The sequence below is a fragment of the Mustela nivalis genome (assembly GCF_964662115.1).
Source record: "Mustela nivalis genome assembly, chromosome: 1".
Lineage (NCBI taxonomy): Eukaryota > Metazoa > Chordata > Mammalia > Carnivora > Mustelidae > Mustela > Mustela nivalis.
The window spans coordinates 194,135,572-194,148,679 of record NC_139020.1 but is presented as its reverse complement, the minus strand read 5'-3'; the positions used below and the strand labels follow the sequence as shown (position 1 = coordinate 194,148,679).

General features: G+C 39.1%; 1 protein-coding gene and 1 pseudogene across 2 annotated transcripts in view; both read right to left on the bottom strand.

Annotated features, from left to right (window-relative positions):
- DCP1A (decapping mRNA 1A) overlaps nt 1–13,108 on the bottom strand; it is a 59,604-nt gene that overhangs the window by 27,292 nt on the left and 19,204 nt on the right. Inside the window, exon 4 of the mRNA XM_082743052.1 lies at nt 1,867–1,933. Within this exon, the coding sequence (XP_082599178.1) occupies nt 1,867–1,933 (67 nt within the window). The remainder of the gene's footprint in view (nt 1–1,866; nt 1,934–13,108) is intronic.
- LOC309842390 (large ribosomal subunit protein uL16 pseudogene) lies at nt 2,880–4,222 on the bottom strand (annotated as a pseudogene). Its single transcript has 2 exons — nt 4,211–4,222; nt 2,880–3,575 (listed from the first exon to the last, which is right to left on the bottom strand). The product of its transcript is annotated as a large ribosomal subunit protein uL16 pseudogene (transcript).

The window sequence follows — 13,108 nt, the reverse complement described above, 5'->3', positions numbered from 1 at the left end:
CAAGGAAAGATAAAGTAGTCTTTTTTTATCTTTGGTGACCAGAACACCATTTATCACAAAGTTAATGTTAACATATAAGGTATTCTCTTTGGCCATAAATAGGTCAGACACTTAGAACTCTTTATCAACAGTTTCACGAGGGCACTCTAATCACTTTTAATACCTCCCCCGCTTGTAGTAAAACCAGCCGAAAGCATAAGCAAATGTGTCTCTTTGGGCATTTCTCATGAAAGAACCCAAAGGCTCTTCTTTTCCCTTCTGCTTTCTGTTTCTACTCTCTCTCCTTATTTTTGTTCCATACAATATTTTCAGATAGGCCTTCAGTCTTTTTTTACCTGACATCTTATATGAGGGTTATCACTGGCCTTGATAGTTTATAAAAAGCTCAAACTGGTTTCCTGTAAATAGCCATTAAAGCTAAAAGAGATACAGTTCTCACTTGGGGACCCCAAAGCTCTCAATCCACAGGAGACAGTCTATATATTAATATATTCCAAAGTCTGGATATTTAAGGAAAATATTCTGGATTCCAGGATAACCAAGACTCAGTAAATCTGTGTCCTCTAAGTAATTAGAAGTAGATTGCCTTTGCTGTAACTTTCAAAACTACAAAAAAGCAGTCATCAAATAAGCAAATGGCTTTGTAAAAAAGCAGTTTTAATTAATTAATTTCCTGAGAAAAAGTGGTGTAAAAAGAAAGTGTGGTCCACCTTTTCAAGCCTGAGGGATCCAAGTTCATTTGGAACATTGTCCGTAGGGGTGTGTGCCCACAGTAATAAACATGGCCACCCTGTAAGCTCACAGCCCAAGCAAACAAAGCAGGAGGCTGATGAACATCCCATCAGGACATATGAGTGGTCCTGGATTAAAATGTCACCGTAGCCATGTGTGCTTCTTGTAAAATGCAAATATACCTGGAACTGAGGTTTGGGGGCTAATTATTTACTTACACATTTACAGAAATTAGTGTAAAATTGGCCTGTTTAAACATGCTAAAAACGAAGACTGTTTTCTTCCAAAGATGTAGGTAAGAACCTTGGAGGAGAGCAAAGGGAATTCTGATTGGACAGAGGGGGCTCCACATCTCTGAGGAATTTCAGGCGAAAACTGTGCGAGGGAAACACAGGTGAGCCAGAACACACTGCCCGCTGCAACACTGCCCAGAGCCGTATTTTACCGCGGGCACCCTCAGCACCAGTATCTTGGGCTCCCAGAATGCAGACCAGCAGTGCCAGCAGCACAGGTAAGCCAGGCGGCTCCCAAGGGCTGGCCTGAGAAAGAACAGTGAGTCCTCCTTCAGAACATTAATTCAATGAAATTATTCTCCCAATTCCAAGATTCCAACATAGAAAACATTTATTGGAATACAACCCAGTGGTGAACTAGGGACTACTAAACCTAAAATTGGTGTGAAGATGAAGTTCACTTGAGGAAAGCATGTGCAGGAGTTCTCCACCAGCTACTGAACGTGGCACCACTTGTCAGAGAGGAAACCTGGAGGGAGCCTGCAGTAAAAGTCCTTTAGTAAAGCCCCTTCAGGTGATGGGAAGGCTGTGCCCTGGGTGTCAATGGTATCCTCTGGGGTTAGGCAGTCTGACAGCCCTAAGCACATCACCCAACCTAATGTACAAATAAAGAAAAAGACTAGAAGGAAATGAACTAAAACCCTGACAATGGAGTAGTAGGATTACAGATGATTCTAGAGTTCTCTAAGGTTTTCTGCCTCTAACAAACTTCGACAATAAGCAGGAAATCAGGAAAGAAATAAATGAGTTAGTAGACTCAGGAACAAAGAGAAGGGTTAAAGTCATTTTTTCATCTCTCATATATCACTAATTAAATCTATGTTGTGATATAAATACTTACTCGGCCATGAGTTTGGCTATGCGGTGACAGTCATTCTTGTCGTAAAACCAGATGCTGTATATCGACACTTGAAAAACAAAGGAGAGAAAAAGATGAGGGGAAATGAGGTTTCAACATTTGGGTGTATGTAAGTACTACATTATCACCATGGAATGTCACAGAATTTACCATGAAGCCCTCAGACTGTTAGAGTTCCTCTAAAGAAAAAAAAAAAGCCTCTCCCCTAAACTATTTAATAAAATTATTAATTAAATTAGGATAGGCAAAATATCCAGATGAAAACTGAAAGCTTGGTTTTGGGCAGAATTACTAGATCTCACTGAGTCCAAGGAGCCACTAAGTGCAAGCAGCACCATTATTTTATGTATTATCAAGTAAGAAAAACACCACCAGTTAAATTCTAACATTGATGTAAGATGCATTCCAAATGGATATCAAAATATGAAAAAAAAAAGTGTCTTAGTTATTGAAAACCCAGTTCACCCATCAGCTAATTGAAACACCAGGACCTCTACCAGTCTCCTGAAGCTTGAAATAGGGAATTAGTAGTTCCCATCAAAACAGACACTGGCTCCAGACCCAGCGCATGACCAGCACCATTCACACGGGAATCGGAAGTGCCGGGGCTGGGCTCAGTCCATCACTCTTCTTACTTTTCCTTTTTCATTCCTAGCATGGATTGTGTGGTCAACACTAAGAGAACCCTCAGAAGGTATCTGCTAAGTAGGTAAATGAACCTTATTATTACTAAAGGTAACAATACGTAAAAATGACTAAATACTTTCTGAATAAGGTGGAGTAGAAATACTGAATACTTCAGTCAAAATAAACACAAGCATGGCTAGGACTCACTGTTACCACGTGTACCCACTGTAACCCTCACAGCCTGGCTCAGGCCACACCTCCCTTCATACTTATGATGACCGGTACAGGAAGTGTAGGTATCATAGACCTTTCTTTTTATATTAAACTTTTTTTTTTTTTTTTTTTAAACACAGGAGGTAGGATTTTCAGTGGGCATGAATAAGGAGGGGGCAGTGCCAGTTCTCATGAGTGCAGAGCCTGTCATTTGTCCAAGGGACCATTATTAGGGATATAACTGACCTATAGCCATCTGGGATGAGCTGCTTTTCAACCAGCATGTCTTCCAACTCATCTGCATTAAACTTCTTGAAAATGTGGATCTTCCTGTGGCCAGGAAACTTGAACTTGGCCCTTTGTATGGCCTTAATCACATGCTCCTTGCTCTGCAACTTGGTAAGGATGGACATGATGACTTGGCCAACTGTGGACCCTGGCCACTGTACCCTGGGCCTTTCCAAAGGCGCTCTGCCTGTCTGTCTGGAGCACCTCAACCCCAGCGTAGGACGGTATCGTGTTGATACAGAGGATGTGGAAGGGGGAGAGCTGCACTCAGATGTGAAACCATCACTGCCACAGCTTTTCACCATGTACTTGTCGGCACAAGTATGGGCAGCCTCCAGGGCTTCAAAGGAGAGCTGCTCACACTCATCTGAGACCATGTTGCCACACAGTAGGTACTCATCCATTTTTGCCTTCTTCCGCCTCATGTCAAAGATGCAGATCTTGGCATCAGGGACACCTCTGTATAAGTAAGACTTTGGATATGGCTTGTTCTTATGATACCAGTAACATGGATTGTGTGGCAGCCCATGGCGACAGCAGGGTGGCACCCCGAAGGAAGAGCGCTAAACTTTTAATTTTGACGTAATTGTAGCTTCATACACAATTGTAAAACACAAACGGAGAACATGTGTGCCCTCTGTTTCTTCCAATGATAACATTCTGTAAAGTTATAACATAATATAACCAGGCATGGTCACAAGGAACCCTGGTGTCCTTCTATAGTCACACCCTCCCTGCTTGGTCCCTCTCCCCTGTCTCTGACCCCTAGCAAACACACTAATCTGTTCCCCATTTCTTTAACATTGTATTTCAAGAATGTTCTATGTTGGGGCGCCTGGGTGGCTCAGAAGGTTCAAGCCTCTGCCTTTGGCTCAGGTCATAGTCCCAGGGTCCTGGGATCGAGCCCTGCATCGGACTCTCTGCTCAGCGGGGAGCCTGCTTCCTCCTCTCTCTCTGCCTGCCTCTCTGCCTACTTGTGATCTCTGTCAAATAAATAAATAAAATCTTAAAAAAAAAAATGTTATAAAATGGAATTACATAGTTTGCGACTTTCTGAGATTGACTTTTCCGATTCAACATAATTCTCTGGATGTTGATCCAAGTTGTTGCTTGCATCAAATAGTTCATTCCCCCTGCCCTCACAAACCCTCCCCCTACTTTTGTTTGCTGAGTAGTATATTTCATGGTATGGATGTACCTGTTCAACCATTTATCCATTTGAGGATAAGTGATATGTTTCCAGTTTTCGGCTACTACGAATAAAACAGCTATAAATGTTCTTGCAAAGGTTTTTTTGTGAACGGAGTTTTTCCTCTCTGGGCTAAATGCCCCAAAGTAATTACTGAGTCACAGCAGTTGGCATGTTCAGTTTAATAAGAAAGTCTTAACCTGTTCCCCAGAGTAACCCACCAGCAATGTATGAGCAATCCAGTTTCTCTGCATCCTTGCCAGTATTTGTTCTTCTATTTTTAACTTCCTCCATTCTGCACTGATAGGTATATAGTGGCATCTCACGGTGGTTTTAGTTTATATCTCCCTAATAGCTAAAAATGCTAAGCATCTTTTCAGGTCCTCCTTCGTCATCCATATATCCTGTTTAGTCAAATGTCTGCTCATGTCTTTTGCCCCTTCTAACTGATTTTTTAAAAAAATATTTATTTTTTTCATTTACTTGAGAGTGAGTGAGTGAGTGAGCACGAGTGGGAGGGTCAGGAGAGAGAATCTGAAGCAGACTGCGCTGAGCATGGAGCCTGATGTGAAGCTCAATTCCATGACCCTGAGTCTAAACCAAGAGTCTGATGTCCAACCGACTATGGCACCCAGGAGCCCCCTAATTGATTTTTCTTTTCTTTTTTCCTGTTGAATTTTATGAGTTCTTTATATATTCAAGATACTAGTCCTCTGTTGGATATATATGTGGTTTGAAGATATTTTCTCCCTGTCTGTAGCTTGTTTTTCATCCTCTTAATAAGGGCTTCACAGAGCAAAAGTTTTTAATTTTGACAAGGTCCAATTTATGAATTTTTCCTTTTACGGATCATGCTTTTGGTGTCAAGTCAAAGAATATTTTGCTGATAGACCCCTAGTTCCAAAAACTTTTCCTAAAAGGTTTTACAGTTTTACATTTCAGTCAGTGATCCATTTTGAGTTAATTTTTCTAGAAAAATATTTAGGTTAAGGTCCTTTTTTTTGGCCTAATTGCTCCAGCATCATTTGTTGAAAATGCTCTCCTCCCTCTCTCTTTCTTAAAAGATTTATTTTAGAGAGAGAGAAACTTCAGCAGACTCCTCACTGGGCTTGGAGCCCAACTCGAGGCTCAATCTCACAACCCTGAGATCAAGACTTGCACTGAAACCAGGAGTCAGATGCTCAACTGACTGCGCCATCGAGGGGCCCCTGCTCTCCTCTCTCTATTGAGGAATCTTTTTTACCTTCGTCAAATGGCACCTGGGCATATTTCTGTCTATTTCCTATTTTGTGTATTTCATCCCATTTATTTATGCACGTATCCCTCCACCAATACCACACTGTCTTGATTATTGCTGCTATATAGAAGTTTTAATATTGTGTAGAATAATTCCTCCCACTTTATGCATCTTTTCCAAACTGTTTTAGCTTCTACAGCCTATGCCTTTCCATATACATTTTAGAATAGTTTGTTTATGCCTACAAAAATCTTTGCTGGTATTTTGAAAGGAAGTGCTTTAAACCTATAGACCAATTTGGAAATAAGTGAACTTGTACTACGTAGAGTCCTTCAATACATAAATACAGTCTACTTCTCCATTTATTCAGGTTTTTAAAAAAATTCTTTAATTAGTATTTTCTAATTGTCAGCACATAGATCCTATACATGTTTTGTTAACTTTATGCCTAAGTACTTAATTTTCTTTTTAAGAATTATAAATGGTAGGGTTAAAAAAAAAAGTCTATTTTTATTGATCTCTACACTCAATGTGTGGCTCAAACTCACAACCCTGAAATCAAGAGTCACATTCTCTTCCGACTGAGCCAGCTAGGCAACCCAAAATGGCAGTTTTTAATTGTGACTGATTTTTGAGTGTTGATCTCGTATCCTCATACCTTACAGCAAACTCATTAGTTCTAGAAATTTGTACCTAGGCAGTCCTCTTTTATCTGTGAATAACACTTTCATTATTTTTTTCTCTTTCCTTTCTATTCCAATTTGTAGGCCTATTTTTCCTTCTTGCCTTACTGCAGTGATTAGAACTTTCAGTGCTGTGTTGCAGAGCTGTGTTGACTGTGGACATCCTTGTCTTATTCTCAATCTTAGAGGGAAGACACTCACCCTTTCACTATAAATATAATGTTGGCTCTAAGTCTGTTGTAGATGCTCTTTATCAAGATGACATAGTTCACTTCTATTCCAACTAGAGAATTTTTAACATGAATGGATATATAATTTTTTTCCTGCATCAAAAAACACAAAATATGATCACGTGATATTTCTATTTCATATTTAGTCTTGATATGATGGAGTAAATTGACTGATTTTCAATAGAGAACCAGCTTTGCAACCTGGAATAAAACCCATTTGGGCATCACTTATATCTCTTTTCTCTATATTGTTGAGTTTGCTTCTATTTGGTTGAGGATTTTTTTTTACCTAGTTCGCGAGAGATATTGCTTTGTGGGTTTTGTTGTTGTTGTTTGTATAGTCTTTGCCTTGTTTGGGTATCAGAGTAATGCTGGCTCTGTAAAATCAGTTGACAACTTATCTTTCCTTGTCTGTTTTCTGGAAGAAACTGTAAGATTAGTGTTAATTCTTTGAACTCTCCAGTAAAACCATCTGGGCCTGGATATTTCTTTTCCTTTTAAATTATTAATTCAATTTCTTCAAGGGCTAATGGATTATTCACGTCCTCTAATTTATCTTGGTTGAGTTTTGTAGTTGGGGTTTTCAAGGTTCATTTCTTCTAAGTTATCAAGTTTGAGTGTAAAGTTATTCATAGCATTGGTTTATTACCCTTTTAATGTCTGGAGAATCTATAGTGATATCCACTATCCTATTCCTGATACTGGTACTTTGTGTCTTCTTATTTTGGTATTACTAAAGGTTTATCAATTTTATTGACCTTTTTAAAAAAATTTTAAAAACCTAGCTTTTTGCTTCATTGTTTCCATATTTTCAACATCATTGATTTCTTCTGTGATCATTTTTATTCTTTCCTTACTTCTATATGCTTTGAGCTTATTTTGCTCTTTTTTTTTTTTTAAGATTTTATTTATTTATTTGACAGTAGATGGAGAGGCAGGCAGAGAGAGAGAGAGAGAGAGGGAAGCAGGCTCCCTACTGAGCTGAGAGCCCGATGCGGGACTCGATCCCAGGACCCTGAGATCATGACCTTAGCTGAAGACAGCGGCTTAACCCACTGAGCCACCCAGGCGCCCTGAGCTTATTTTGCTCTTGTTCTTAAAAGTTCCTGAAGTGAGAATTTAGTAGGTTCTCAGCCAGTGTCACTTGAAAGGGTGGGAGGAATTTCCCTGGCTAGGCCACCTGGTGGACCTCTTCTGGAGAAGGGAGCCTCCAGCCTTCACAAATGAAGACTGCTTCCCAGGCTAGGTTGGTGATGTGGCTCCTCCTCTACCCCTGTACCTCACCTTCATGGAAGGGAAGGAAAGCACTCCCGTGGTGGTCACTTACTGCCACCAGGGCTTCTAATCCTTCCTGTCAGTTTTCCTGGGCTTACCTGATACTGTTGGCAGGACTCCCACTAGATCCAGGAGGGGAATGGGCCTACCTGATCTGTCTTGTGTTGCTAGGCTGGAAGTCAACAAATACCAGACATGGGTGCCCTTCTTCTGTTGGGTGAGAGGGTTTTAAGACCTGCTGCTGGGTTGTTTTGCCAGTCCTGGGTCTTCCTTTATCTACCTTTCAGAGTTCTCCCAATTGTCTCTTGTGCTTTTTCTGGGTTTTTATGGTTATAAACGGGGAGAAGCAAGGAGAGACAAGTCTGTGCCATCTTGCTTGGATGAGAAGTCTCATTATAAATTTTCATGGAAAGACTAAGGGGCTTATTAAAAATCGGAGATTAAAAGTCTGAGAACTGTAGCTAGAACTCAGGTATTCCCATTACTAGGCCAATAATCTTAACATCACACAGCCACTGCCTCATTACATGAAATAATGTAAAATTTTTTATAGAAACAAAAAGTTAATGAGCGTTAATTATGCTTGAAGACTAAAGTAACACATGAAATAGAGTATAAATAAGTTAAAAACTGTAAGTAAAAGAATGACAGGATATAGGAAATACAATGCTAGAACAAGAGACTAAATTGGGCCATCTGTGTGGCTCAGTTGGTTTAGCATCTGCATTTGGCTTGGGTCATGGGCTCGAGCCCTGTATCTCCCTGCTTGGTGGGGAACCTGCTTGTCACTCTCCCTATGTCCCTTCACCCCTGCTCATGCACTCTCTCTTAAATAAATAAATAAAACAAGAAACTTTAAAGATCTTTTCATATCTATTATTTGTACTCTATTAACATACATTAATATGTATTGATACAGTTAATTGGGAAAGCCAGTTAGAAGCTTTTTAAAAATTGAGGTATAACTGACATAACATTATTAGTTTCAACTGTATAATGTAATGATTATTTGTATATATTGTAAAATGATCACCATAGGAAGTTCAGTTAACACCCATCACCATACATAGTCACAAAATTTTTTCTTGTAAGGAGTACTTTCAAGATCCACTCTTAGCTACTTTCAAATATGCAATACAGTGTTAACTCATGACCAGGCTTTGTATCACATCCCCATGACTTACTCATTCTGTAACTGGAAATTTGTACCTTTTGACTCCCCTTCATTCATTCTTCCTCCCTCCCTCTGACTCAGGCAACCCATAAATCTGTTCCCCATATCCATGAGCTTGGTTTTTGTTTTTGTTTTTCCTTAATGATTCCACATATACTGGGGCACCTGAGTGGCACAGTTGGTTAAGTGTCCGACTCTTGTTTCGGCTCAGGTCATCATCTCAGGGTTGTGGGATGGAGGCCTGTGGTGGGCTCCAGGCTCAGTGCTGAGTCTACTAATGCTTCTTTCCCCTTTTCCCTCACTCTAAAAATAATTAAGTGAATAAAAAAAAAAATGATTCCACATATAAGTGAGATCATAAAGCATTTATCTTTCTCTATTTATATTTAGCATAATGCCTCAAGGTCCATCCATGTTGTCACAAAGGTAAGAAATCATTCTTTTATGGCTGCGAATTATTCTGTTCTATGTATATACATATTCTTTATCCATTCATCCACTGATGGACCCTCAGGTGTATCCATATTCTGGCTGTTGTAAATAATGCTATAATAAACATGGGGGTGCATATATCTTTTCAAATTAGTGTTTTCACTTTTTTTCAGATATATACTCTGAAGTAGAATTGCCAGATCATGGTGGTTCCACTTTTTATATTTTGAGGAATGTCCATACTGTTTTCCACGGTGGATGAACAATTTACAGTCCTAGCAACAGTGCATGAGGGTTTACATTTCCCCACATTATCACCAACACTTGTTCTTTCTTGTCTTTTTGATAACAGCCATTCTAACATATATGAGATGATATCTCATTGTGGTTTTAATTTGTATTTCCCTGATACTAGTGACGTTAAGCATCTTTTCATGTACCTGTTGGCCATCTGTATGTCTTCTTTGGAAAAATGTCTATTGAGATCCTCTGCTGACTTTAAATCAGATTATATATTCTTTTGTTATTGAGTTGTATGAGTTCTTTATATAATTTGGGTATTAGCCCCATATTAGTTATATGACTTGCAAATATTATCTTCCCTTGGGTAGGTCCCCTTTTCACTTTGTTGATGGCTTTCTCTGTCGTGCAGAAGCTTTTTAGTTTGATACAATCTCACTTGTTTATTTTTGCTTTTGCTACTTTTTGCTTTTGGTGTCAAATCCAAAAAATCATGGCCAAAACCAATGTCCAAGAGCTTACCACCTACGTTTTCCTCTAGGAGTTTCATGGTCTCAGGTCTTACGTTCAGGTCTTTAATCTATTTCAAATTTATTTTTCTGTGTGATATAAGATAGTAGCCCATTTTCATTCTTTTCCATGTAGCTTGTCCAGTTTCCCTAACATCATTTATTGAAGAGACTGTCTCTTCCCCATGGTTTATTCTTGGCTCCCTTGTTATAAATTCATTTGACCATATAGGCGTGAGTTTATTGCTAGGCACTCTATTCTATTCCACTGATCTATGTTATCTAATTTTGTGCCAGTATCATATTGTTTTGGAGACTAAAGCTCTATAGGATATCTTGAAATCTGGGGTTGTGATACCTCTAATTTTTTTTTTTTTTTTTTAAGATTTTACTTATTTGACACAGAGAGAGAGACCACAGCAGGGGGAGCAGCAGGTAGAGAGAGAGGGAGAAGCAGGCTAGCAGAGCAGGGAGTCTGATACTGGGCTCAATCCCAGGACCCTAGGATCATGACCTGAACCGAAGGCAGATGCTTAATGACTGAGCCACCCAGATGTCCTAGCTTTTTCTTCTACCTCCAGAAGAATTTGAGGGGATCTTTTGTGATTTCAGACAAATTTTAGGACTGTTTGCTCTATTTCGGTAGAAAATGTCATGACAATTTTAATACAAATCACACTCAATCTGTAGATTGCATTAGGTAGTATGGACATTTTAACAATTTAATTCTTCCAATCCAAGAGCATGGAATATTTTTTCATTTATTTGTATTCTCTTCAATTTCTTCCATTATATCTTAAAGTTTTCAGTATACAACAAAAGCTATTTTAATAGCCCATATTTTGTTTCACTCTGAATTAAGGTCATTTTATTCTACCAAAAACTTCACAGCAAATCACAACTTTAAAGTTCCCTTTTTGATAGAAATAAAAGTTCAATTGGAATTTTTTCCAACTGTCATTCTAGAGGAATGAAAGCACTGATATACAGAGTGAGTGAACAGCTTCATTTTATGAATGAAGATCATGAATGTGAATTTTTTCCTATCCTGTTCACAAGGGAGCTTTTCTGGTGGAGAAGCCCTCCGGTTTCATTAAAGCCGTCCTTGACTATTGGGCTCCACCATGGGTCCTGCAGGTGACTGTGCCCAGTACCACCAGGCACCCAGGCTGACGTTGGTTTTCTGAGCATTCGGCCTGCTGTGAATAGTTTTCCATGTTTGGACCCAGGTTCATAGCCCCTCTTCCAGTCACAGAACTTCGAAACACCACCACCGTTTCAAACAGAATCAATGTCTAATGAATAATGAGTAATTTTGGGATATTTTACATGTTGTAAGTAAATAGAATGAATTTAGTTTTGACAGCCCCTTGACAAGGAACACAGAGGAGGCTTTGTTACAGAGGAGATATTTATTAAACATTATCTTCTACAGGGTCTTAGTTTTGTTCCTAATCCTTGCAGCTAAGGATTGCTCCTACATAGAGTAAATCAGAAAGATGGTTGTGTTTAATTGCCATATATGGAGCCTTCTCAGAGCCCAATCTGATTTACTTTCTTTAAATGTGCCTCTTTCAATCCCGGCTAAAGAACATAGAAAACACAAGAGTCTGAATACAAGATTCCAGTTTTCCTCTAATGGACACACCCCTACAACTTAAGCAGTGATGAGAAAGTTTATGATACACTTTACATCAGGCTCACAGAAGAACACACAACATTTTCTGGGCTAAACTGGGGCACTTAGTAATGTTTTCATAGTGGGTTGCAAACCTAGCTCTTAAGAATTTCATATTGATAATCAAAATAAGCCCAAGAGAGCTGTCAACTTATGCTGACAATACTTTACTTACATCCTCCCTTTCTCCTTTGAAGAAATGCACTATAATTTAGAAATAAGACACATGCCGCCTTCTACTCTTGTACATTATCAAATAAACTGCCAAAAAGAGCCAAACACTTTGAAAGGCATGTTTGCAGAAGAAATAAAGATAAGGAAGCCATAACGATAGCTTAATGGGTAAAGGATAAGAGTCACACTCGATTCTGCCAAAAGTGGACCTGTAGAGGTTCAGACACGCATCCAAGAATCAGCTCTGTCTGCCAACATATCAAACGCTCAGTTCATGCAACTGGCAAGGAGGCTCTGGGAGCTGCCCCTGAGCCTGTCACTGTCATCGGTGAGGAAAGACAGACAAGTTCCCAGATAGCTAAGATCATGGAGGACCTGTCTTCAAGCCAAAGCCACATATTCTTCCCTCAAGAGAACTTGCACTCTACGGCCCAACACATTCTGGGAACAATTCACTTGCTGAAACATCCTGAAATAATTTTCCTTGATTAACTACAGCACAGAAGATTTAAGGATTTGACGATACAGTATTTTTTAGCAAATAGTGATGGCAGCCTGATTTATAAATGGCTTTTCTCAAGATGAAAGCAAACTATTTAATTATTGAACCCCCACCATATAGTGTGGCTGTTAACAGCTGTCCCAAGTAAGTCATGCTGTATAGGCAAGTCACTGAAGGGTTGGGGGTGTGGTAGGGCACTGATTACCTTTAGGTTGTACTTCCATTAAAAATACAAAAATTCTGAAAGTAATATCCAAAATTAAATATTTCCTTTGCGTTTTAAATGGTACTATCTTTTGAAAGTGTGAAAAGACTGACAAAGATTAAAAGTATTAGATCATTTAATATTGAGACATTTTTAAAAAGCTGAAGGGCAAGAGTTTTACATTTCCCCAGAGAGCCCTCTTTGAAGATCTAGCAGTCTATTATGAGCTGATGTTAAATCTCACTCTGCTTCTCATCTGGAATGGTGTATGGCATGCAGAAGATCAAGAAAACCCAAATTAATTTGGAGCCTTTGTAAAAATCCCTTGAGACTTCTTGAGATGCTGTAAAATGTCACAAAAACAGAGCTGGGAATCACTCTCATGCACATGTTGTCTTTTTGATTCATTTATTATTTAGATCTGACCTACTTTCTAAAAGGATTTGAGGAGGTTGGAGATTTTCTCAGTATGGTGCCAAGATGAAAAGGGGCTTTGATAAAAGCTTTTTGGCAATGGTATTAAGAGTTATAAAATTTCTAAAGATGATACTGACAAAGATACCCTACA